The 27,500-nt window shown below is 45.6% G+C and overlaps 3 protein-coding genes across 3 annotated transcripts in view; 2 read left to right on the forward strand and 1 right to left on the reverse strand.

Moving 5' to 3' along the window:
* Positions 1-6,732, forward strand: part of tgfbr2l (transforming growth factor beta receptor-like) — a 13,316-nt gene extending 6,584 nt beyond the window's left edge. The window contains 7 exon segments of the mRNA XM_070914704.1: positions 740-896; positions 3,016-3,227; positions 4,270-4,973; positions 5,514-5,651; positions 5,756-5,897; positions 6,069-6,196; positions 6,284-6,732. Of these exon segments, the coding sequence (XP_070770805.1) occupies positions 740-896; positions 3,016-3,227; positions 4,270-4,973; positions 5,514-5,651; positions 5,756-5,897; positions 6,069-6,196; positions 6,284-6,562 (1,760 nt within the window). The 3' untranslated portion in view covers positions 6,563-6,732.
* A 3,089-nt stretch (positions 6,733-9,821) lies between these two features.
* Positions 9,822-19,307, forward strand: lmln (leishmanolysin-like (metallopeptidase M8 family)). The gene is made up of 16 exons (XM_070915087.1): positions 9,822-9,956; positions 10,648-10,751; positions 11,039-11,069; positions 11,645-11,727; positions 12,149-12,266; positions 13,181-13,359; positions 13,664-13,769; positions 14,626-14,720; positions 15,339-15,456; positions 15,597-15,704; positions 15,790-15,977; positions 16,782-16,914; positions 18,162-18,321; positions 18,694-18,824; positions 18,901-19,111; positions 19,194-19,307. The coding sequence occupies exons 1-16, from the start codon at positions 9,822-9,824 to the stop codon at positions 19,292-19,294; spliced, it is 2,001 nt and encodes a 666-aa protein (XP_070771188.1). The 3' UTR covers positions 19,295-19,307.
* A 3,035-nt stretch (positions 19,308-22,342) lies between these two features.
* Positions 22,343-26,486, reverse strand: lacc1 (laccase (multicopper oxidoreductase) domain containing 1). Its single transcript, XM_070914840.1, has 5 exons — positions 25,988-26,486; positions 24,896-25,074; positions 24,614-24,779; positions 23,893-24,118; positions 22,343-23,362 (listed from the first exon to the last, which is right to left on the reverse strand). Exons 1-5 carry the CDS (start codon positions 26,484-26,486, stop codon positions 23,131-23,133), a joined length of 1,302 nt encoding a protein of 433 aa, XP_070770941.1. The 3' UTR covers positions 22,343-23,130.
* Between the last annotated feature and the right edge of the window lie 1,014 nt (positions 26,487-27,500).

Consider the following 27,500-nt stretch of genomic DNA (forward strand, 5'->3'; position numbering starts at 1 on the left):
TACCTCATGATGGAGCTGGTTACTGTGTCTTCCATATTAATGGTCGTCTAACAAATGTAGTTATATATGAATCTCTGCTGTCGTCCACACATTAACACAACTTGATAGATGATAGTGTTGCATCTTTACTGCTTTATCTTTGATTGATGTTCTTAAATAAAAACATTGATGACGTTTAAATCCTAAAAACACGCAGAGGTGAAGTGTGTCTGCACAGGAAGTGGGAAGATCTCGTTCATTACAGTAACAAGATATTTATTCCACATTGTGTTATCAGTAAGATATACTGTATATATTATAGTACATAGTGAAAAGATAAACAGGAATCATCTAGTTTAGATCGTTTGTGAAGAAAATAAATAATGTTAAAAAGTTAATAACCTTCATCATCATCATCGTTAAACATCGAGCTGCTTCGACATACAGGAAGTATGTTTAGCTGGTTATAAGTGCGTTAACAGTGAACGTAACAGGTCACATGACCTCCTGATAAATGTGGACGTGTTTCTCCATCAGACTGTCAGCACCAAGACTTCTACTTGTGTTTACTGTAATCAGGAATATAAACAGGAAGCTAAAGCACAAACAGGAAAAGGAACAAAGAAGAGGGCGGGTCGATAACAATATCACTCTACTCGCCACTAGAGGGCGCTGTCAAATGTTATCAGATATCAGTTTGCTGATGCTGTGGTTCTGGTCCTGGTGTGAAGTGCACCTCTGTCTCACCCCCCCCCCACAGGGCCTCCAGCTGTGGTCCAGTCTTTCAGCCACCTGAGCTTCAACCTGTGTAAGTGGTGTGAGGTGTCCAGTCCGGTGTGCAGAGACAGCGTCTGCTTCAGTAACTGCACCCTGTCCTCCTTCTGCACCGTCATGGAGGAGATCTGCATCGCCATATGGTGAGTGGCCCTCTTAATGTAATGTTAATGTAGAGGTGATGCAGTCAGAGCGGAGCTACCGTAACCTTCTGTTCTATTAATCAATCATCATCAACAGCTGCTGCTTTTATTAGAAAGTCAAAACCAAAAAATTTATAAATATTCAAACTGCTCTAACAGTCGATCAGCGCAACAGACTGTAGTCTGCCTTGTGGTCCAGCAGGGGGCGCTCTTAAATCTCACTGTCAGCTTGACCTGTAAACTAAGCTAATCAATAAACACGGAGGACTCCAGAGAGCGAAGCCGAGCTGATCAGATCATCACGACAGGGAAGCGTCTGAGAGGCAGAGTGGACGTGTTTTGGTGGATGGTGAAGTTACACTTTATATTTCGTTCAAAGTAATTTGAACAAATTTTGTGTTTGTTTGAATCGTTCCAACTCGACTTTATGAAAAAGTGACAGTGCTGCGATGTGCATCCCATAATAATACAAGATCTAAAGAAAGTCACTGCTGAGCCGAGAAACAGCCACACGACCTTCAGTGAAACAACGTACACGTCAAAGAAACGCGACATAACGTGTTACTCAGTGGGATCTTATAGGTTCTATATCAGGCTAGCTGTTTCCCACTGCTCCCAGTCTTTATGCTAAGCTAAGCTAACCAGCTGCTGGCCGTAGCTTCATATTTACCTTCAGACGTGAGAGTGGCATCAATCTGAACATGTGATTCCTTTAATGAGTGAGTTTAGACGAAGCCAGTCTAACCTAAAGAAACCTAAGAGAATATAAACAACACAATGTGCAGGTGAGTGAAACATGTCTTCAGTGTGTGAAGTGCTCCTCGTGTACTGTAGTATTTGTAGTATAGTATTTTGTAGTATAGTATTTTGTATTTTGTCGCAGTGATGCAGTGTCTGTCTTGCTATTGTTCTTGTAAAGGGCCTTTGAATAAGAACAATCTGTCCTGAAGCCTGGTGTCCAACAGAAATGCTGAAATATCAACATGCACTCTCACACACTCATTGTTTTCCTTCAGCACGATCCCCTGAGCCAGCAGAGTCCACCACGGTACAGCTAAGCTGCCTCAATATGTTGTTGATCAGCATCATCAAACATCCTGAAGTGATTTCTCTCAACTCGCTACTGTTGCAGCAAAAAACATGTGACTGCAGTTGTGCCTTTTTCATATTAGATTTCAAAGGTTCACAGTTGTTTTCAGAGAGTGTGACGACCTCTGGAGCCTCAAACCGTCCACAGACTGCCGTCTACCGTCTCTACCACCGGAAAGTTTCTGCTGATTCGTGCTTTTGTTTGGACAGCAGTGGCGGGATCCCCCTCGCTGCTCCCCTCTCATTTCCTGTTCACGTCAGCCTGCCCGACTCTCCCAGATAGCTGCAGGAAACCAGTGATAAGAGCAAACTGACGGAGAAGAAGAGGAAAAGGCTGGTTTGGGGAGTTGACGGGGATCATAGACTCTCTCTCTGCACTGAGGCTGTGTTCTCAGAACTGACTCAAGTCACAGTCTGACTGTTGGACCTGAAACTGTTCCACATCAGTCTGAGCTGACTGCTGTCACTCTGATGAGAGAGAGAGAGTCTTCTTCTGCTGCCTTCATCGCTGGAACACAGTTATTATCTCAGTCGTCATCTGTCGTGGAGAAAATCTGTTTGATAAAACAGGAAACAGGAAACACACTGAAAGAGCTGAGGGTGTTCTCAGATCAGGTATCAGATCAGTCTATGGGTGTGCACATGCACTTGAGTGTCCTGGTTGTGTGATGTGCATGTAAGATATATCAATAAGCTACCTGGAGTACCCCGATAGAAACCAGGATACTGTGTCGTGGAAACACATGATTCAGGCTTGTGATCGTTAAACTGGCTCAGATGATGAGGAATCAATCACACCTGCACGCAAATGATCAGAAACCAGGATTCTGTCACCATCATGTAAACAGGGAGATGAAAAACCATGTAAACGCCATATCCTGAATATAACCAAAACCAGGATACTAATGTTCATGTTAACGCACCCTGTAAAAACTATTTTCCCCTCACGGTGTAGAAATACCAGCCCTCTTACAGCCACAGTAACAGTCAGACCAGCACACCCTCTCTTTATCTTATCCTCATTTTCCAGGAGGAAGACCAACGACACCATGGCGGTGCACACGATGTGTCACAACCCCACTCTGCCTCTAGAGGGCGTCGACCCCGGCCTGCTGCTGAACTTCACCTCCAGAGAGTGTCACATGGTCCCTCAGCCGGCAGAGGACGAAGCCATGATGGTCTGTGGCTGTCAGGGGGAACACGAGTGTAACGACAAGCTCATCTTCGACAAGGGAGCCAACGGTGAGGAGAGGGGTGCATGGATGGATGGATGGATGGATGGATGGATGGACGGATGGATGGATGGACGGATAGATGGATGGATGGACGGATAGATGGATGGATGGACGGATAGATGGATGGATGGATGGATGGATGGATTAACGGATGACAGATGGATGGACGGATAGATGGACGGATGGATGGACGGATGGATGGACGGATGGACTGATGGATAGATGGACGGATGGATAGGTGGATGGATGGATGGATGGACTGATGGAAAGATGGACGGATGGATGGATGGATGGACTGATGGATAGATGGACGGATGGATAGGTGGATGGATGGATGGATGGATGGATGGATGGACTGATGGAAAGATGGACGGATGGATGGATGGATGGATGGATGGATGGACTGATGGATAGATGGACGGCTGGATGGATGGATGGATGGATGACAGATGATGGATGAACGGATGGATGGATGGACGGATGGATGGATGGATGGATGGACTGATGGATAGATGGACGGCTGGACGGATGGATGGATGGATGGACAGATGGATGGATGGACTGATGGATAGATGGACGGCTGGACGGATGGATGGATGGACGGATGGATGACAGATGGATGGATGGACTGATGGATGGATGGATGGATGGACTGATGGATAGATGGACGGCTGGACGGATGGATGGATGGATGGACAGATGGATGGATGGACTGATGGATAGATGGACGGCTGGACGGATGGATGGATGGACGGATGGATGACAGATGGATGGATGGACTGATGGATGGATGGACGGATGGATGAACGGATGGATGGATGGATGGATGGACAGATGGATGAACGGATGGATGGATGGACAGATGGAGACCAGCACCTTGCATGGCAGCTCGCCATCGGCGTGTGAATGTGAGTGAATGGGTGAATGAGACTCAGCTGCAAAGCGCTTTGGGAACCGTGAAGGTTGAAAAGCGCTATATAAGTGAGATCATTTAATTTACGGAAGGATGGATGGATGAATAGATTTCAGTATGTTCTCTGTTCCTGCAGGATTCTCTAAGCTGCAGAGTAAAGATGTGATCCCGGTGGTGGTGGTTAGTCTGGTGCCTCCCCTCCTGGTGGCCGTAGCTGCCACCGCCGCCTTCTACTTTTACCGCACACACCGTCCTGACAAACCGGGCCCTCCTGCACGTCCCGACTGGCCCACCAAACGCACCCCAGAGCTCTACCGGGCTTTCGACCCGCCATGTGGGGGTCTGGGGGCTCGGGGAGAGGGTGGAGGAGGAGGTGTGACAGGTGACATCATCAGTGACATGACAGACTGGCATGGCCAACTGGCTGAGCCACTGCCCATCAAGCTGGAGGTCCTGGTGGGGAAGGGGCGCTTCGCTGAAGTGTGGAGGGCACGCCTGCTGCAGGGCGAGAGGGGTGGAGTTAACAGTTATGAAACTGTGGCGGTGAAGGTGTTTCCAGCTGTAGAGTACGCCTCGTGGAGAAACGAGTGCTCCATCTTCTCTGACCCCAAACTGGAGCACGACAACGTGGTTCGATTCTTTGCAGCTGAGGAGAGGGGCCTACCTGGTCACGCCCTCAGGAAGTACTGGCTGGTTTTGGCCTATCACAGCCTCGGGAACCTGCAGGACTTCCTCGCAGCAAACATCCTGAGCTGGGAGGAACTTGTTCCCATGGCAGGCAGCATTGCTAGGGGGTTAGCTCATCTCCATAGTGACACAACACCCAGTGGGGTACCAAAGGTAAGTCAGTCACATCTTACCTTCCATGTGTCCTTTTATTCTGACTAAACTACTGTAGCATCACTATGGATGTGGAAGCCATGTTGAGTTTCATTGTTCTATTTTTAATGGCAGAGGTTCATAAAGACAGTTTGATATCATCTTGTTTATTTCAGTCCAGAGAGCACAGCCTCCGACCTCTCAGCACTTGCTGACCGTGACTGTCACCTGCTTTATTTGGATCATACAAAGAGGAGAGTCTCATGTTGAGTGGCAGCTAGTTGATCTTCCTCGCTCACTAGCTAGTTTGCGCTGTGGTTGTAGGCCGGCATGTACCCAGACCAGCCTGGTGTCTTTCAGCCTTTCTTTTTAATTTGACCACAGTGGACGTGTGTGGATATGGTTCTGAGAAATACAAGCAAACTTGATGATGTCAAACTGTCTTTATGACCCCCCCAACATCACCGAGACACACTCACTTTGCCTTTGCAGATTTGAGCAGCTGATGTTGCATGCTTTGCTTTCTGACGTGCTTGTTGCTGGTTGCCTGTGTTGCTGTAGGTGCCAGTTGCCCATCGGGACCTAAAGAGCAGTAACATTGTGGTGAAGAGCAGGAAGGAGTGCGCTCTGTGTGACTTTGGCCTGGCGTTAAGACTGGACCTCTCCCTTACTGTTGACGACTACGCCAACAGTGGACAGGTAAACTGTCCAGGTTCGGTTGTTAAGTAGCGTCACAAATCAAAGTTTATCCCAAAGTGATTTGGTCATCATTTGATTGGACTCCTCTGCATCATCCTGTCCAGGTGGGGACAGCTCGCTACATGGCTCCTGAGGTACTTGAGTCCAGAGTGAACCTGGAGGACCTTGAGGCCTTTAAACAGATGGATGTTTACTCCATGGCTCTGGTCCTCTGGGAGATGTCCTCCCGCTGCCAAGTCATCGGAGGTAGGAGCTTCTCCATTATATCTTTATATCTTCAGGAGAACAGAATCTTCTCAAGAGAGGACCAGGTCTATAAAGAAGTCACTGAGCTGAAAGTCACTATAAAGCTGTTAATCTCACATGAGTCTCTGCAGCCATATTGACACATATGTGAATGTAATGTGTGTGTTGCAGAAGTGAAGAACTACGAGCCGGCGTTTGGCTCTAAGGTTTGTGAGCAGCCTTGTGTGGACAGCATGAGAGACCTGGTGCTGAGGGACCGAGGACGGCCGGACATCCCCTCAGCGTGGATGCAGCACCAGGTCAGATACAGTCAGACTGAAGAACACACACACACTGTTTGTGTCCTCTGACGTCCCGCTGTCTAACTCCAGTCTTCTGTCCTCCAGGGAATGAGTGTCTTCTGCTCCACCATCACTGAGTGTTGGGATCACGACCCTGAAGCCAGACTGACGGCTCACTGCGTGGTGGAGCGCTTCAACGTCCTGCAGCAGGAGGAGGAGGAGGGAGAGGAGGAGGAACCGAGGCCAGAAGCTGACGGAGAGGAAGACGGACATAGAGAAAAGGACTCAGAGACACCAGACAATGTCAAGATTCCCTCCTTCTCCACTGCTGCTTCCTCACCCTCCTCCTCTTCCTCCGTCCAGCTTCCTCAGCCAGACTCATAGAGAGGTGGTACAGGTTTCCCATGATTCCCTGGTTCACACTGGCTCTGTGGTGTGAGCGGTGGACCTTGTGGTCCAGGCTATGAGCCCTCCTTCATCCTGCCGGCTGCGTCACTCCCTGTGTGATGTGTAACAGGCCTGCAGCGACTGATGGTGAAGATAAAAACTGAACTGTAGAGGCAGATATTCTGACTGATACTATGAGTATGTACAAACAAACCCTGCCCTCTCTGTTAGCATCTCTGCTGGTGATGTTGGTCAGTCGGTCCAGACTGAAATATTTCCACAGTTATTGGACATGTTTCATGAATCCTGCTGACTTTGGTGATCCCCTGACTTTACCTCTGCCGCCATGTTAGCATGCTAACGTTTTCTAATTAGCACAGGGTCCAGCTGAGGCTGATGAACGTCATCAGTTCTGCAGGTATTTGGTCATGAAGCAAAGTATTGGACACATGAACATGTTGACCTGATGATGGCGCTGATGAAGAGTCAGAGGATCACCAGAGTGACTACAGTTCATCCTGAGGGGGACGTTCTGATTCTGATTCTGATGAAGGTCTGAACCACAGTCCATCCAACAGATGATGAGATGTTTTGACCGCCGCTGCTGGCTGGAAAGTTAAAGTGTGTAGAGACCTGGCAGCGTGAACGCAGCACTCATCCTGGATTCTTCTCCTGAAGACCAGAGAGGACTGAAACAACCAAAGACTGACTTTGTGCCTTGAATGATGGACTCGCTTTAGTCCCCAACAGAAGGTGAGTGGTCCGAGACGTGACGGGGACCTGAAGTCGTCTTCATGACATCATAGTTCTGCTGGCAGAGATTCTCAAACTGTTTTGCTGTCTGAAAATGTTTTGTTTTGTAGGAGCTGGTCTCCATTGTGTTGTCGTGGTATTATTCTTTAATAACTGTGATTATCATGACTATAATCTACTTGTATGAAGAAACAGCACAGAGCTCTTTGCTGTGGACGGTTAAAAACATGTTTACCTGTTCTGACTCTACACAGGGAACAACTGGATCCATCACACACACAAACATGCACATGTTTATATGCAGTGTTACTGTTGTAACATCTTCCAGTGTACTTTTATATGTACATGACTGAAGGATTAGTGAGTAAAAATACTTCTCCATCCAGCATGAAACACAAATAACGAAACCACTATCGGATGGAAAACACAGCATCTGAAACTCTGTTGTTCGTTTTTTAATAAAGTTTGTTTTCTGTAACAGATTCTTGATTCTGTCTGGAAGTGTGTTTCATCCTGTTTTCAATTTGCACATAAATGTTGGTCAAAATATGGCAGAAGAGCTAGCAGTTTCCCCCTGTTTCCAGTCTTTATGCTAGGCTAAGCTAACCATCTCCTAGTTATAGCGTGGAGTGGATCCTCTCATCAAGAAAGAATCTCTGCAGGAAAGCAAATAAGTGTATTATTTTCCAAAATGTCAAATGAATCCTTCAACATATGAAACATGAGAAACTTTAGTTTACACAACAATCCCACGTTCAGGATCAGTTGCTGGCCTTTGACAAGCTTACATTTTTTCCCTTAACAATAATGAAAAGTTGACTTTCCAACGTCAGAGAGGAAACAAATGAAAGAGAAGTTGAAAACCACCAAAACTTTCCAACAATGTATTTTAGGTTTTGGGTCGGGAATAAAAATGGGTCGTGGGTCCTGGTGGTTACCAGTACTTTTTAATATGCGCGGGTTTACTACACGAGGCAGATTTTCTCATTTGAGTCTTAAAAAGTCAGGAACCACAACACAGACAGAGCTGGGGGGGGACGCCCAGTTATTATGATGAAAGAAGACGTCCAGCTGCTGCACCAAAACATGTTGTTTATTATCTGCTCACCATTCAAACCCTCGGCTTCAACGTTCAAGACTCTGATGCAGAACACAGATATCATTGACTAATAGGGCCACACACACACACACACACACACACACACACACACACACATCACAAACTAACACTTAAAAGATTCCAGCTGAAAGTGTGTTTCAAAGAGCTGCAGCGTCACCGACTAAAGGACCTCTTCATACTGCCTCAATATATCTGCTCGCTGAAGGTTCCACCAGACTCTTGATCCGATGGAGACACTAACGGCTTTATGCTACTTAAAACATATACAGTAGAAGTCCCCAACACCTGGAAACACCTGGAAACACCTTGAGGTGGAAAATCAGTGTTCGACTTGAATGTAAATACTTTCGATTCATATTCCGTCAGTCAACTTTCAGCAGAAGACGATTTAACTCGACTCTGAACAGGATATTCACCGAGTCACGAAGGACGGAGGTCATCAGAGACAGAGCAGCCTTTCATCAGTCACTTAGTCATCAGAGACTGAAGTTAATCCACTTTGGTGTCTGTCTGAGTGTGGGAACATCAGACACACTGTAAGTCTGTACAATCGTTTACACTGTTTACAAAAGTTGTAGTGACATTAATCTACATGTTTAAATGGGTTTAGTGCTTAAAGCTACAGTTTGTGCTGACACTACTACTGCTATTATTACTAGAACTACAACAAATACTACAAGTAGAGCGAGACTGATACACCTGCCGGTATCATCTTATTGCAGCTATATCTGTGTTTATATGTCAGCTGATAAGTAACAACAAGTCAGAGGCTCTTCAGTAAAAGAACAGGTCTATCAGTGTTATTTTCTTCATTTATGTCATCTAGCCAACAATGAATCAGGATTAAATTGGTTATCATGCTTTCCATAATAAATCACTTGGCTAACTGATCTGAGAGCAGCTTGCTCCTGAATAAATGTGTGTTCAACCAACTACCATTACTACCAACAGGGGTCATTTGCCTCCTGGCGGGTCGATCCAGCCATGACAAGGGGCACAAAGACTGAGTGATTCCTCCTGTTAACAGACGATCTTTGGGGATCTGAGCCTGCTGACAGCCGTACAGGACATCCTCCCTGGAGTGACTCATCTACTCACCAGACGATCTTTGGGCGCCGGTCCCGTCCTCTCAGCTGACACCCAGCAACAAACCAGGACCCGCAGCAGCTGTCAGGCGCAGACTTACCTCCTGCCGGCCGGTGTTACTGCCACCACTGCTATCTCTTCTCTTCACATTAAAACGTCGGACGTTTTTTTGCGGGATGCGAACATGTTCTGATTCACCCTGCGAGCGATGAATGAAACGAGCACCGAGGGGACCGGACCGGCGGAGGTTCTGTTGACTTCGGGCTGCCGAGCTCCGCTTGTCGGTTTAGTCGGAGGATGGAGCCGAGGCTGAGGGGGGATGGCAAGCCGTCCGTGTTCTGGTTCCTCGGCCCTGCCCTCACCTTCTCCGTCCTAGCTGTGTTAGTGAGCTGCCATGGGACGTGCAAACACCGAGCCCCCTCTCCCGGCGAGGTGAGCCGCGGTGTGTCGGTATCAGCTAAGCTAAGCCAGCTACGGCACTGTGGCAGCGGAGGGGATAAGCTAGCTAGCACGCTAGCCGTGTTGGCTAATTAACGTATCTGTTTATATTGTGCGATAAGAGCACTACTTTACGTGTTACGTTGAAATGTACCCACCAGAGCCACGACACATCCGCCACATTGTGCCACATTATTTATAAGAACACTTGAGTATGTTCAGGTAGCTAGCATCATAAATGAGATTTGCTGTACAGTTAGCTAGCAAGCTAACAGGCTAAGATGAGGCTACCTAGTTACTAATACAGTTTACTGTGTTTAATGTGCAGGATCTGTCGTGCACATTCAAAGTGAACAGTTAAGAGTTCACTGTTCATTCATCACTTTGAGCTGTTCACCTTTAGCCTGTGTTCCCCTAGCAACAGCTAAAATAACACTTCCGGCTAGATTTCTTCAGAATAAGAGCACAATCTGTACAAATATACGTCTTTATAAACTGAACATTATAACCTTCCTGAAGGAGGATTCACTGCAGGACTGTTTTACCTGCTATAGATATGTAAAACCACATTTACAGATTTTACCCATATTGTCCAACCTTCACCTGGAGGTCTTGGTGAATGTAAGACACAACCAGTTTGAGTGAAGGTCTTTAGTTTCTTATCATTTGTCTGGTCCTCCTTTAGGTCGTCCATCATGTGTACTTGAAGCCTGAGCGCTTGACTAAGAGAAGCTCCCCTGACGACCTCCAGCTGAAGATAAAGATCATCTACGACTACAGCGTTGACCAGTGAGTCCTATATATATGTGTATATGTATGTTTGTATGTGTGTGTGTGTGTGTGTGTGTGTGTATGTATATATGTGTATATAAGCATACATATAAGCTCTTAAAAGTAGACGGGGCCATCATCACCGTTTGACTGTTCCACAACCCTCATAAAGACAACTTTAAAGCCTGAGAGTTATTATTATTATTATTATTATTAGTTTATAGTTTCTGTAGGAGTTGGGCACCAGTTGTCTCCACTCTGTGGCGACAGTCCGTGAGTATAAGTGATGTTCTCTCTCTCCACAGGCTTCCTGCAGACAAGAGGAGATTGGTAAAGGTGAGGAACACCTGAGACCTTAAAGTGTACAGCACCTTCTGTAATAGTTAGAGAAATTAAATGCAAACCTCCGTCACAGCAGAATAGCGTGAAATTGGTGTCAGAATGTGAACCGCACGGCCCACATGTGTAAAGGTGTGAATCCTCGTGGACAGTGTAAACAAAACGGGGACTCACTGATAGAAACATATTTCTATAACACTACTAGTGGTCAAAACTCCACTTAAAATATCGTAAATATTCAAAGGAATGAAACTAAACTTGTAGTGAAACTGGCTGCTGAGAGGCAACTCGTTTGAAGGGTTTCTCTAATGATTTCTGGATGATTGAAGTGGTCCTGGTGGCCATCAGGGGAACTGCAGCTTGAAGCACGTCTTCAGTGGTTTCAACATTCAGCCATGTTGAATCTCACTGTGGGCTTGTTTTTGCTGACTTGCAGTAGTTGAAACTCTCACCTTGCTGCAGTGATGTAGAACATCAGTACATCCTGTCATCAGGTGGTAACCATCACCATCAGTGGTGCTGGCTGAGGTCAGAGGTGTGTCAAACTGTGTGTGTGTGTGTGTGTCCCTCAGGAGAAGCTGTTTCCTCAGGCCATCGATTACCTGCAGAGGGCCTTCAGTGTGAGGCGCAGGGTGGGGCCTGTGCTGCTCAGCAGGTGTGTGGTCTGTCCCATCACTACACAATGCAAGAACCACTCATGAGCAGAACTTAGGTGTCACCTACGAGTGATTTATGTTTAGCTACATACGGCGCTGATGAAATGTCGTTGCAGCTGTAAGCATATTTAAAAACCTTTTCGGATCCCCTAATACGACTACTGTCAACACTTAATGTGTTTTCATCTGCTGAGCTCCGCAGTGTGAAGTTCTTCTTTTTACTCTTTGGTAACATATTTGTGAATGAAACATAAACATCTTAACATAAATTATTGTAATAAAATGTTGCTGGGTTAGAGTCCCCCTCTACAGTGCAAGACTTTAGCTTTTAATATCTGTTTGTTTCTTGTGATGAAATCAGGGAGGGCAGAGCTGAAACTGTGTATCTGATCTCTGTGCTTGTTGTCTCTGTCGTCTCAGACAATGTGCAACCAACCAGTACCTGAGGAAGAGAGATGACCCTCATCGCTACTGCCAGGACGCCTGTGCAGACGTCACCCGCTGTGGCCCCGTCACTGTGCCACAGCACCACCTGCAGGTCAGGAAGATAATGGATAACGTGGTAACAAGACTAAGAGTCTAAAGCATGCTAATACCTGTGGGAACTGTATTACAGCCATAATGCCAGCTTGCTGACGTTTAGCTTTGAGCAAGCTAACAGGGCAACTTCATGGCAGCCAATAGCTGTTGAGATATTTCAAGTCTGGACCAAAGTGATGGACAGACACACATTGTGTTGTTTGTATTGTATTGTTCGGCTAAATATTCTTTGCTTTGAGTTGATTCTGTGCAATTCTGTTTTATTGAGAAAGTAAGTGAACTTCATTTATATAGAAACTTTTCTAGAGTAAAGTGCTACACAGTTAAAGACAATAGAAATGTCTGGCCACAAAACAATCGAGCCAAGTATTGCAAATACAAAGAGAACAAAAGTGGACCTAAGATTGATCTCTGTGGGACACCACAGGAAAAGAGGGACTGCCAGAGATCTTCTGCTGGTGAACTGTGTGTTGAACCAGTGAAGGATTTTGATGCTAAACCATTTTTCAGGGTGTTCGGTGGCAATAGAGTGATTTAATTTCTTAAAGGAAGGTTTTTGTCAGGATGCTAATTTCATTATGGTTATTGTTGACGCTGGCAGGAGCTAATAATAGAACTGCAACCTCTCCTCCTGCTATCTGTTCTTACTGCTGGACACGAGAGACAAAATCTAGGGTAGGTAAAGGTAAAACTTTTCATCAGGAAGGATGGACACATGCAGAGTTTGTGGAGAATGTAACGAAAGCTGTCATTTAGGGAAACCAAACCACAAGAATCAGGCAGGTTGACAGGAAGATATGAGTGTGCATCATCTGTATAAAAATGACTGAATACATTATGTCCATCGATCGCTTATCATGATACCCTCACAGATTATTACATAAAGAGTCCTGCGTATTGTTTCTCTCCTAGCAATGCAAGGTGTGCAGTGAATCAGGGAAGTCTTGCGGCCCCTTGGGGCCCCCAGATGGCCCCGGAGTGGAAGGGTCCGACTTCGTGCTCTACGTCAGCGGCATCACCACCGAGCGCTGCGGTCAGGAGAACATAGTGGCCTACGCTGCTTACTGCCAGCTGGAGGCGGAGCTTGACAGGTGGGAGGACGACACCTGCAGTCGTGTGTTTAGAGTTTCCTCAACTGTTGCTCAGGTTTGGTGATGTATCGTAGCTGATTGTCTTGATCATGTCACACTTAATAATAATAGTAATAAAATAATAATAACTGAATTTGTTGACCTCATGCGGCCTGCCCATTTTGTTTTTCCATTTCCGGTTTTCAACATAAAACAGTTTCCTCTCAGCAGTCCTTTATGTCCACTCATTAGGTGACGTATCATGAGACCTTCATTATGGTGGGCAAGTTATCATGTAATGTGCCCTGTGATTCCTCCCCGTCAGACCTATAGCAGGCTACGCCAACCTGTGTCCTACTATGATCTCCTCTCAGCCTCAGGAGTTTGAAGGGATGCTCTCCACCGTCAAACACGAGATCATCCACGCTCTGGTCAGTACAGCAACGTTTTTCTTTTAATCTTCTGTCAAATTGTGCTTTTCTCGTTGTAAAGAAACTATCTGACCAAGCTGCTCGGCTGGAACCATCTCGGATAAAGCCGACACCTAACCATAACCCTCACTAGACTTCAGGGGACGGCTGGTTTTTCACTTTTACAGTTCATGCTTTGCAACTTAATTCAAGTATTAACTTAACTTAACTTAACAAGTATTATCTTAAACACTTATTCTAACCTACTTATGAGTATAGGCTGGTCACAGCCGAATTCATCTGAACATCTTCACCAGATACCTGGAACTAGAGGCTTGGTGACACAGTGACTCCTCGCAGGGCTAGTTGGTGAACTATTGTAGCTAACTGCTAACATATTAGCACTAGTCAGTGACAACAGCTGTCTGAGCTTCTTTCTTTTTTCTCTCTGCTGGGCCATTTACTCCCTTTATGACATTTAATAATCTTTAAATTCAAATTTTAAATTTAAATATATTTAATTATTTATTATCATTTTATTCAACAAAGAGTTGAAGGGGGGAAATATAGCTCTCAAAGCTAACAAGCTAGTTAGCACGCTTGCTAATGGGACAATAAGATCCACAGTTTATTAACAGCTGTATCAGGATGGTGTCCTCCTGTCTCCTACCTTCAGTAAAACTGGGTGCTGACACACAGCTAATAAGCTACGATAGCTTCCGTTGTGGACTGTTTGTCAACAGGGCAAATGTGCGTGTCAAAGTTGATCAGAGTTGTTAAACGTTACCCAGAGAGTGAATCTACTGATCGTGGCGTCCGGCGGACGTTAACCGCGTTCAGACCGTGGATGTGAAGCTGTTTCTCCTCTGTCCACCAGGGGTTTTCAGCAGGTCTGTTCGCCTTCTACCACGACGATGAGGGCAAACCTCTGACTCCTCGCTTCGCCAGCGGCCTGCCCGCCTTCAACGAGAGGTGAATACAGTTTGCGTCAGACTCGACCTGAAGAGAACTCATCTCAGTCAGTGTGGTGGGATCTGACGAGCACTTTGGATTACTGTAAACACTCATATAGTGGCTGTTATCTACCAGCTTTTATTAGAGACAGGCTTTTATTTCCTACATTTTAAAATGTCCACAGCACTAATTTCATCAGTCCAACACCTGACACAAGCAGAGAGTTCCACTTTGCTTTTTTCCCAGAGCATGTTAAGCTCCAGAATTTTCACATTAAAAGTCTTGTAGCTTTCCCTTTTCATAGGCAGGCTTTTAATGTGTTGACGGTAGTTTAATATATATATATATATATATATACATATGTATATGTATATGTATATGTATATATATATATATATATATATATATATATATATATATATGATATGTATATATATATGATATATATCTGGAGTACGACAAATAAGAAGTCATTGGAATAAATTTGAGTATTATTTCTGTCAGAAAAAGAGAAACTGAGAGCAGCAAAGTGTTGAGTCTAACAGGACTCTGTTGTTCTACTGATGGAGGTGTTTTCATCAGTCTCAGCTGTTGTCTTACACCTGTGTGTGTGTGTGTGTGTGTGTGTGTGTGTAGCCTGGGTCTGTACCAGTGGAGCGAGGCGGTCATCAGGAGGGTCAGCAGGCTGTGGGACATCAGAGGAGGGGAGATGGTCCGACACCAGGTCCACGTCCTGGTGACGCCCCGCGTCGTGGTGAGAAGTACTTCTTTATGACAATTCATAGACTAAACCATTGATCAAGAACGTAGTTGGCTAATTAATCGTTAATGAAATGAATTGTTAGCTGCAGCCCTGCTGTAGTTGCTGTCAGTAAGTCTCGTCTTTGGCTCCAGGAGGAGGCGAGGAGACATTTTAACTGTCCCATCTTGGAGGGAATGGAGCTGGAGAACCAGGGAGGGACGGGAACCGAACTGAACCACTGGGAGAAGAGGCTGCTGGAGGTAACCACTCGGCCTCTGTGTGACTTCAGCAGTGAACGATTTGGGTTTCTCCTTATTTTTTCATCATTTTGTCTTCCTCCCTCAGAACGAGGCGATGACCGGCTCCCACACCCAGAACCGGGTGTTTTCTCGACTGACGCTGGCCATCATGGAGGACAGCGGCTGGTACAGAGCCAACTACAGCCTGGCCCAGAGGCTGGACTGGGGCCGCGGCCTCGGCTGCGACTTCGTCATGAAGAGCTGCAAGTTCTGGATGGACCGACAGAGACAGAGGTCACAACGATGCTCTTTGTGTGATACTATACTTATATTATAATCCTTATATTTGCCTAAATGTTGACTAAATATGTCTCTGAAACACTGAAACAACAGCTGAAGCTGATAAATCTGAAACTGCTACTTGATCCAAATACTGAAGGTCCTGATTCAAAGTTGAGTTGATCATCTTAAATTATTGATCTGATATGAACGTTTACCTGACCTGAGAATGTAAATCCTGAAATGTGACGTCTCACTCTGTTGGAGTTGTTGGAACTACAGAAACACAGAGTGGAGCTTCTTCCCTTACAGAGGATCTTTGGTCCAGTTTGAATGAATGAATGAATGAACATTAGTCAGTAACAGCTGATCTGAGCTGTCATCAGCTGAACACGAGAAGCTGCCTCCTGAGTGTTTTCTACACTTTGATAATGACAGAGATCAGAAGTCTCTGCTGGGACCAAATCATATTTTACATTGACAAAGTCACAGCCGGCTGATAGAGTCTGTTGTTACAGTGTCCCAGCTCAGACTGAGAGCCGGGTTCCTGCAGTTAACCAGCAGTTAAGACTAATAGAAATATTCCTGTTGTTCCTGCTGTTCAGCACAGGAAACAGTTCAGAACAGAAAGCAGGAGAAACAAAGAGGCAACAGATTTTGATGCATGTCGGCCAAATGGGAATTTTATCATCTGATTATGATCAGCATTTTCTGAATTGGATTTTCATCTTTTCTGTAACCTTTAAACTAAAGCCAGCTATTAATTGTTGAGTGTAGAATGGCAGCAGCTGACCTCACCAGTCGTGTTTGTGGTTGCAGACGACACGCTGTGACTCCGTACTGCGACACGGTGCGAGCTTCTCCTCTGCAGCTGACCTGCAGACAGGACCAGCTGGCTGTGGCCGTCTGCAACCTGCAGAAATACTCACAGGAGCTGCCGCTGGAGTACCAGGTACACACACACACACACACACATCCATCACCTGACAGAATATCTCCCCCGCCACAGTTTTCTTGTCTACACCTCATTCGTTTTTTAATCAAATGTAACGATCTCGAGTAGCTTCCTGATGGTTTCCTCTGATATTCAGTTCAGTGTGTCGCAGTAATTCATCTCCAGCATGAACTGCAAACAGTTTCCTCACCGTAGAAGTGTCTGTGGTGCCAAATGTTTTTAATTTTAATTAAAGTACATTTCTCAGCACACAGATGATTTATTTTCATCATTTAATCTTCTGATTCATCTATAAAATGTCAGAAAATAAGTGAAAGATTTCCGTCAGAATGTCCTAAAGCCCAAGAACCGTGTTTGTTTGAAACAAGCAGCCCTCAGATGCTCAGTTTACAGTAACTTATTGTAAATATGCCCACATTTGAAAAGTACTTTAAAGTACTGTGTATGCTGTTCTACTATACTACTGTGTGTGTCTGTGTGTGTGTGTGTGTGTGTGTGTGTGTGTGTGTGTGTGTGTGTGTCTCTGTGTCTGTGTCTCTGTGTGTGTGTGTCTCTGTGTGTGTGTGTGTGTCTGTGTGTCTGTGTGTCTGTGTGTGTCTCTGTGTCTGTCTGTGTCTGTGTGTCTGTCTGTCTGTCTGTGTCTGTGTGTCTGTCTGTCTGTCTGTGTGTGTGTGTCTGTGTGTGTGTGTGTGTGTGTCTCTGTGTCACTGTGTCTGTGTGTGTGTGTGTGTGTGTGTGTGTGTGTGTGTGTGTCTGTGTCTGTGTCTGTGTGTGTCTCTGTGTCTGTGTCTGTGTGTGTGTCTGTCTCTGTGTCTGTGTGTGTCTCTGTGTGTGTGTGTGTGTGTGTGTGTGTGTGTGTGTGTGTGTGTGTGTGTGTGTGTGTGTGTCTGTGTCTGTGTCTGTGTGTGTCTCTGTGTCACTGTGTGTGTGTGTGTGTGTGTGTGTGTGTGTGTGTGTGTGTGTGTCTGTGTCTGTGTCTGTGTGTGTCTCTGTGTCTGTGTCTGTGTGTGTGTCTGTCTCTGTGTCTGTGTGTGTCTCTGTGTGTGTGTGTGTGTGTGTCTGTCTGTCTGTGTCTGTGTGTGTGTCTGTCTCTGTGTCTGTGTGTGTCTCTGTGTGTGTGTGTGTGTGTGTCTGTCTGTCTGTGTCTGTGTGTGTGTGTGTGTGTGTGTGTGTGTGTCTGTGTGTGTGTCTGTGTGTCTGTGTGTCTGTCTGTGTGTGTGTGTCTGTGTCTGTGTGTGTGTCAGTACTTTGAGAGGATCCCAGACGTGGCTTCTGATCAGCTGCCGTTCTTCGGCGGTGCCGTGGAGATCGCTGACTTCTGTCCCTTCAGCCAGGAGTTCAGCTGGCACCTCAGCGGAGAATATCACCGCAACTCGTACTGCAGAGTGTCGGAGAACCAGCCAGGTAACACCGCCGGGACGGCTAGCTGTGCTAATGCTAAGGCTAAGGCTAAGGCTAGGTGATCAGGACAGAGAGCGGTTCGGAGTTAATGATGAGAACTGGATTCACTGAGGAGAGTCAGTCTGTTGTATCACACGGACACCTGTTACCATGGTAACATACACAAGAAAGATGGTGAATGCAGGACAACAACAAAACCAAAATGTCTTTAGTGTTTGTTGACTAAAACGAACAAAAATCAAATGACTAAAAACATTTTCATCAAAAGACTGAAACTAATCAGATGTCAGGAAGCTGCAACCCTTTACTGTGTGTGTGTGTGTGTGTGTGTGTGTGTGTGTGTGTGTGTGTGTGTGTGTGTGTGTGTGTTTTCAGACTGGTGGAGGAATTATGGAGCGGAGCAGTACGGACCGGACTCTGTGTGTCTGTACCAGAAGTCAGCCTTTGTGATGGAGCAGTGCACCAGGAAGATGACGTACCCTGACTGGGGCTCCGGCTGCTACAAGGTGCCGTTGATACAGTTTGACTTCTACATTGTGAGACGTGACTCCGACTCTGGTTGTTAAAACACGTCTTCTCCAGGTGTCGTGCTCCGCTCGGGGCCTGATGGCGTACGTTCAGGATCGCTCCTTCCTCTGCGTCCGTAAAGGTCAGCTGCTGAGCGTCAGCGTGCGAGTCAACGACTGGGTTTACAACGGCGTCCTGGTCTGCCCCGCCTGCACCGACTTCTGTGACGACTGTCCGCTCCCCCACCAGCTCCCGCCCATCAACGCCTCCAGGAGCAACCCCATTGGTCAGCGTCCCCGTCCTCATTTCACGTATACTGTGTATAATATGATATAAATAAACACGATCTTTAAAATTGTTTGTTTCAGACCCGTGCTCCAGTTCTCCAGGTCTGGCCATCACTCTGTGGCTCCTGCTGCTCAACCTGCTCCCCCTAGTGGCCGGACTGCTGCTGTGCCACTGCAGCTGATACACACACGCACACACACACGCACACACACACGCACACACACGCACACACGCGCACACACACACGCACACACACACGCACACACGCGCACACACACACGCACACACACACACACACGCACACACACACACACACGTTTTACTAAACACTCACCTGCAGTCCTCTGTGGATTTGGGCTGCAGACTTCCATCTTTTGTTTTCTCCATCATTCCTCTTCCTCTTCCTCCTTCCTCCTCTTCTTCCTCTCCGTTTGTCTCCTCCCTCTTCCTCCTTTCTCTTCTTCTTCCTCTCCGTTTGTCTCCTCCCTCTTCCTCCTTCCTCCTCTTCTTCCTCTCCGTTTGTCTCCTCCATCACTCCTTCTTTCCTCCAGTCCTCCGTTCATTGCAGAATCGACTGTATGTTCATCTGTTACACTGTCAGGGATCTTTCTGCTGTGTCAGTCCAGTGCAGCGTGTTCTATATATCCTCTGCATTGATCCTGATCCTCTGGTTCATCACAGCGGACCGGACACCCTCCGTCTCTTTTTGGCCCCCGCGGTGCAGCAGAAAGCTTTTCTACCCAGAATTCTCCACTTGACTTCAGCCTGGGATCCTGCTGCTTCACTACGTTAAAGTTTTATGCCGCAGTGACTGAAGAGGGAGATCTGTCTCTTCAGCTGATGTGACGATGATGAAGTGACTCCATCATCCCTCTTCAAAGCCGATCAACCCGAACACAAATCAGGAGGAAACCCGGTGCTCCCTGACAGGAAGTGGACTGTAGGATGGTTCGGTTTTGGTATAACAAAGCGCCTGGCCGGATTTAAACCTACTAACACTTTTTTAAAACAGGTGCTTTTATTCTGAAAGGTCCGTGTACTTCCTCTGATGTGAGGATCTGTGCAGTTTGGAGACGTCTGGTGGCAGCCGGAGGTAACTGCTTACATCTTTTAAAAGGATCCTTTACCAGAAAACACGTCATGTAAATATAAATATGACACTTTCCTGTGTTCAGAGGCAGCTGAGGAAGTTTAAAGTCATTATTATTATTATTATTATTATTATTATTATTATTATTATTATTATTATGTCACATTCATGAAGGTAAATGACCCTGCAGCAGGTCAGTAGGAGGGATGCCGGACAGCAGCAGGAGGTCAGAGGTCAAAGGTTTTACATCAACATTGGCTCAAATTATATCAAAAAAGGCTCCTACAATTAAATTGAATGTGTGTACATAATGTACCCCACAACAACAGCTGCTACCAATCCACACTTAGTCAAAGTATAATATAATACAATAATATATAGGATAATAAACACTGCTGCTAAAATAACCAGGACTGGCTGTCCACAGACGGTTCGGTGTCTTCTCCCTGAACGGGACACTGGAAGCTACTGCAGACTGTAAAACCTTCAAACTTCACACTACAACTGATCTCAGGTCAGGTGAGCTGATGAAACGTGATCTCGGCTGGAGAGATCTGTGATTTCAGGAGCGTCTCAGCAGATTTGATCTTTAGTTGCTGTTCGAGTCATTGAAGAGGATCAACCCTCTTTTCTCCCGAGTGGTTCGGACCCGTCGAACAAGTCGCGTACAGAAGGATCCTAATGCCAACTAAACTAAACAGGAATAAATAAATGTAATGCTAAATTAATATTCTGTTCACCACATCTGCTCTGACACGTCGTCAGCAGCTGGATTCATTCATCCTCCAATATGACGCAGACACACTGCTGAACTTTCCGTTTCCGTCAGGTTGTTGCAGTTAAGAGTTCCACTCGTTTCTCAGTGTTCGTTGGAGACTCGTCTCTCTCCACAAGTGAAGTCTGCACGAGGCTTTCATGTGCCGACAAGTCCGAACAAACCGAAGCCACAGAGATTCACAGATTCTCTCCTGTTTCTACTGAATGTTTTGAACAAATGTACACCGAGAGGAGGACTCGGAGGACTCGGAGGACTCGGAGGACAGACTGTTTGTTGTCAGAAGAGGAAGAATAAGCCATGTACACTTGTGGGGGGAAACCCTGCTAGCTGTCAATCATTAAAAGCCGTTGGGTAATGAACAAGCCATCATATGATGATGATGATGATGATGAAGGAGGGATAATGCGGAAAAGGTTGGTTGCAAAAGACAGAATTCAACATCTGTTGACAGAAAAGCAGAAGTTGCTCCAAACCAGTGGATGTCGTTTGTCTTCACTCGTTCATCTCGTCTTCGGTCAGACGCTCGGTGAACCAGCAAAGTGAAAATGGTCTCCAGGTTTTGGTTTCTTTTCTTTAGTTAGTTGTTTCTGGGTTGGACTGTGTCGTCGGGGACGCTGTGGTTTAGTTTCACGGCGTCTGCAGTCTGTGCAGTGATGAGGCTGCGTTCACAGGCAGCGTGCCCTCAGAGTTTCATTTCAACTCTAACGTGTTTGTTAGTTCATTGTAATAACTTCCTGTGTTGGGGGGGGGGGGGGGGGGCTTTATTTATTTGATGTACTTCAGATGAAACACTAAACAGAAGGAACTGGCCTCAACGCTGACACGAAGAAAACTGTTCGTATTTGTTCTTCATCAGGGCCGCCTTCTTCAACATGCTGACACTCGTGAGTCGTTTACAAGTGACTGACGATCTGACCTCAGACCAGTTCTTATTATTTTAAGACGTGTTGCACTGATCTGATCTGCTGATGGAACCTGAGGAACATGTTCTGAAGCAGCTGCTTCCTTTAATGAAACACTATTCAACTGATCTTTGATGCATTTATTTAAATTTTCTAGAAAAGGGCTTTTTAAGACGAATCAAGACTCTAAAATGTTTGTCTGTCAAAATAAATGCCGTCTGTATCCCAGAGACATCTGTGTCCTCAGTAATCAAATTTATTACACAAGTTATTAAACCAGAGTAGTTATATTTGAAGATACTGTGAATATGTAATTATCAGGTTTTTAACACTTTTCTTTAAAGGAGTGTGAAGGTTTGTGTTTCAATTAAATTTACATACGTTTGTTTTTACATTTAAATATTAGTGAAAAGGTCGTGGAGCGTTGTTCACTCTGAGACTTCATGTCACGATATTTATTCTCAGGATTCAGAGTCTCAGTTACTGTTCCACTTCAAACTCCCAGCGGCCATCTTTCCCTGCTCTCCTGCCTGCACCTGAACTGCTCACGACATTAACGACAGCTGCTGATATTAATTGGTCCTGTTCAATAAAATCCACTCAGCTGGAACTTTAACGTGCTGTTAACATTTATTTGACGTTAAAATTAATAAACTTTTAAACAGTGAAACAGAAAATAGTAATTGTGCGACCTGCTGTTCAGACGGAGCAGTTATTATTCACGAGGCTGAACTTCATATTTCACTGTGACACAATCAGACAGAACAGCGGAGGAAGTATTCAGATCCTTTACTGCAGTAACAGTACTAATACCCCACTGTACAAATACTCATTAAACATTACACTACATTAAAAGTCCTGCATTGAGTGTAATCAGTAAAATGTCTCCTGTGACTGTTCTATTATTTATCATATCATCAGATTATTATTCCTCATCATTAATGTACAGCAGGATTTACATGGAACACATTTTCTTTTTTTACTTTATTTATAAAATAACTAAAGCTGTCAGATGAAGTGAAGTAATATGAATATGTGAATATTTCCCTCGGAGATGTGGTGGCGGAGAAGTAGAAAGACTAAAGTAAAGTACAAGTACATCAGATTAGTACTTAAGTACAGTACTTGAGTAAGTGTACTCCACCACAGGATATTAAGTCAAAGGGATTTCTTTTCTCTTCACTTCCTGCAGCTGGAGGTGATCTGGCTCCACCAGGTGTCTCCAGGTGTTCTCCACCTGCTGATCATTAAAGACAGGAGTCTGATATCTGTGACGACAGTCCCGCCGGGGGGCGGGCCTGTTCCCCCGTCTCCTTGATCCACAGGAACCCCACCTGGGTGCCAAAGTGGGCTCCGTCTCTGACGTGCGAGTAGAAGGCCTCTGGGTGGCAGGAGGTGCAGGGCGTCACGCAGGGCCGAGCCGTCGCCGCGTCGTCGTGGATGTTTTCAGGCAGGACGCCTCCTTTCTGGAGGAGAATCCTGGGGAGGGAAAGTACACATGCTGCTTTGACAGAGACCACGTGACTACATGTGAACAAAACACCGGGCCTCAAGGAGCCGACGGCTAACTCACAGACTCCATGGCAACATTATACTTCCTGTTTACATCCCCCAAAGCATCATGGGATTTTCATGTTGCACTACATATTATAATAATAATAATAATAATAATAATGATATAATTACAGTGTAAAGAACGTCTCACTAGTTAAAAAACATTCGAACATAACTACATCCCCCGAAATGATCCTTCCTGTTTTTACGCTGCTTTGGACGAACGCCAACATTTCCATTTTACATTCATTCATTGAACGAATGAATGAATGTAAAATGGAAATGTTCGAATGCGTCTCCTCCTGATCCTCCTCAGGCTGAAGACCTCTTTCGGTCGGTTCACTCAGAGTTCCCCTGTCAGTACTGGACCAGTGGAAATCTTTTCCTGCTGGACTCTTGATCTTGCAGTCTGGACCAACGTGGAGGACCCGGAGGCTGACACCTGTCTCACTTACCTGTTGGCGAGGCGGATGTTGACGTGTGGTCTGGCTGACTCGGGATCAGGGACACAGTCTGGATGGATGCAGTGGAAGTCCAGCGCCTCCTCTCTCTGCCGGGTGAAACAACACGCCCCCACCGACGGTCCCACAGCCACCACGATGTCGCTGACCCGGCAACCGAACTCCGTCACCATGGCCTCCACCGTCGCCATAGCAACCCCCATCAAGGTTCCTTTCCAACCTGAGGACCAGTGGTGGAAAGTAAGTACATTACTTGTACTTGACTTGAGTACTCCATTTATTTTATAGAACATTTTATTTATTTTTATTATGGAATTACAACAAAACAAGATGAACACACTAACTGTAGTATGAATGAATAAATACACGTTTTAAAAACAAGTGAGAGGAAAAAAGTGTGTTTCCATCCACCTGATTTAATTCGTATTCTGGTGGAAACTCTGTTAAAGCAAAGTATAAAGTGTTTCCTGTTTCTGCCTAATTGTTCTTAATTATCAACCACAGAATCACATTTTCACAAGGTCGACAAAATGAACCATAACACCTCTAATGAGCTCAATGTTTTGAAACCACGTAGTCACAGTTGTGACGTTAGTGTTCCACTAACAACGTCTTGATGATATTGAAATCATTGTTAAAAATAATCTTTATAATCTATATTTATGTCGTCTCAAACATTTCCAAACACTCGAGGATGCCTTAAACTCTCATTTACCTGCGTGAGCAACTGCGATGACCTTCGACACCGGATCGGCGAACAGGATCGGCATGCAGTCGGCTCCCGGAGCCGCTAAAACCACCCCGGTCTGATCGGTCACCATGGCGTCGTAGCTCTCCGGCTCGGCTTTCCCCACAACCCAAACATCGCTGGCGTGATTCACCTGCAGGAATAAACAGGTCCGTCTACAGTGTTTCCACGAGTCGGTGGCATATACACAAGAGAAAAATGTTCCTCCACATGTTGCAGAGGATGATTCGCGTAACGACAGTTCAGTACCTTGACCAGACGTAGCGGCCGAGGGTGGAAACCAGCATGGAGGGCCAGTCGCCGTCTGTTCTCCAGCACCACGGCCCCGGGGTCCCTCCTGCTACTGCTGCTGAACAGATTCAAGGAGGACAGGGTCGAGATGTAGGACGCGCCGCCTGTGCGAGTACTGAAGCCGTGACCGAAACAGTCTGAGAGAGAGAAAGGGATACATTTCTGTTTTATATTGATACAGCCACACCAATCTCCATTCAAAAATCTGGCAGTTTTACAGTACATTGCTCATCTGGAAATAGAGCTCATTTAAAGGATGCATGCTGTCTTATGACAACAACTTGACAACAGATTACAGACGATAAACATGCTACAGTACTGGGACCAGTCTTGAGGCAGGTGACACTGCAGGTTATTCCATGAGACCTCTACACTAAAAAAAAAAGCAGTCTTTCCTAAATCAGGTCTGGTACAATTCAATTCAATTCAGGGTACAGGGTTCCGATTCTGTGACCCTCTCAATGTTAGACCTGGTCAGAGTAGAGACATGCAAATTACTGTAACTTGAAAACAGAACCAGTGACATGAAGGTTAACACTATATTAAAATAAACGCAGTACTTATTACTAATGCAAAATGTATTCAATATGTGAAAAGTCTTAATTCATGTTTTACCAGGCAAGATATACACAGTGTGAAGGGATGAGAAAAGCATAATTAAATTGTTAGACACTTGAATAGAGTTAGGTATGCGTTCACTTATGTTATCATGAAATTGGTAGATACTTGAAAGGAGTTTCATAAGTGCTCTTCCTGTGTTATTATTAAATTGGTATAAACTTAAATGGAGTTTGGTGTAGGTTCTTCTTACCAGTCAATGGCAGAACATCTAAAAAAACTGTTCAAACTGCTCATTTCCAAAAGAAACAGGAAATAATTTGCTTTTAAAATGACACGAAACACAACGAGCACATTTAAGCCTTTTTTAACACATGAATAAATGATTTTCTGCTGGGTCTCAACTCTGACCTCATCTGAGAAACTAATGATTTAAAACATACATGGATCAATATATTCCACGTGTTGATGGGTATTTTTACTTAAACCGACCTGGAATCAGTGTTGACTTCAGGACAGTCACCTCTCCCTTCAGCGCAGGCAGCTGCTGCACAAACGCGGACACTTCTTCGTGGACTCCGTCAGCAGGTGAGTCCGTGTGGGCGGAGCCTCCGCAGCTCGTACAGGTGAGGTTGTCCACCGACTTCACCTTGTAGTCGAAGGTGTACACGGCCGTAAAAAGTTTCTCCTGGTACAAAAGCAGCACCTCTCTGCCGTGCGGGGACGTGAGGACCCGGACTGAGCTCAGGTCCAGCTCGTCCACAGTCTGCTTGAATCGGTACAAACACTCGGCGGTGGAGCCGAAGTCCAGCACGTGCACGCTTCTGAAACGCGAGCTCAGAAACGCGTGCGAAAAGCCGCTTTTCTCCCGGTAACGTTTCCCGCACAGCAGGAAAACATGCGGGTCTGATGCACACTCGTCCGGCAGACAGGCGCCGGTGCACGCTGGACAGCAGCCGTGGATCAGGTCCACCAGTACGGCCTCACACATCGCGGACAGCCGAGGAGTTTAACGCAAATTCACAGACAGAGCCGCTCACCTGTCTTCACCTGTCCTGTCCTCACCTGTCCTCACCTGTCCTCAGAGTGCCGGAGAGGACACATGTTCTCAGAAAGTTACAGCGGACTCTTCACTTCCTGTTTGTGTCCCTGCAGCCTGGCTCCGCCCACACTGGAAACCCCTGACACGGAGTGTGGAAACTGTCCTCAGAGCAGCTTCCTGCTTCTGCTGAGTGTGTGTGTGTGTGTGTGTGTGTGTGTGTGACTCTGTGTCTCTGTGTCTGTGTCTGTCTGTCTGTCTGTCTGTCTGTGTGTGTGTGTGTGTGTGTGTGTGTGTGTGTGTGTGAGAATAGACAGACTATTTGACAGTTACTGTTTACTTTGCAGATTATAAAGTACATCAGATATGATGCATGGTTATAGATTAACATGCCCGGCCGACATTATGTAAACTAGTTTAGCTCCACGTCAACCAGCTACATATTATTAATAATAACAATATATTTATCACTCTGAAATATTAGTGTCTTTACTTTATGTACTACTTATCTTATCATCTAGTATTTCTTTAAGTTTTTTTTATTTGTTTAGCAGGAAAAGAACAGGTGTAAACAATCATAATGATGGTGCAATCACCTAATAATGAACAAACATGGTACTGACACACCTAAATGGAATGCAGCCCTAATAAGTGTCATTAATCAGAAAATGTCTGCTGTGTGTGTGTGTGTGTGTGTGTGTGTGAGAACCTACCTCCTGACTGACTCACCTGATGAACTGCAGGAATTTCCCAGGTCTGTTTGTTAATCACCATGTCGGCACTTTAAATTCAACTTGACAGTGAAACAGTCGTAGCTGACACGACGTGTCTGAGGCAGCAGTGACTCGTCCGTCATTCAGTTTCATACAGACATTTTGTGGCTGTTAGAAGCATCTGGATGCACTTTTCTCTGGAACAATATCTCTCTATTCGCTGGAAGTGCCAGAGGACTATGATGAAGTAATT

Source organism: Enoplosus armatus, chromosome 11 (genome assembly GCF_043641665.1).
Source record: "Enoplosus armatus isolate fEnoArm2 chromosome 11, fEnoArm2.hap1, whole genome shotgun sequence".
Taxonomy (NCBI): domain Eukaryota; kingdom Metazoa; phylum Chordata; class Actinopteri; order Centrarchiformes; family Enoplosidae; genus Enoplosus; species Enoplosus armatus.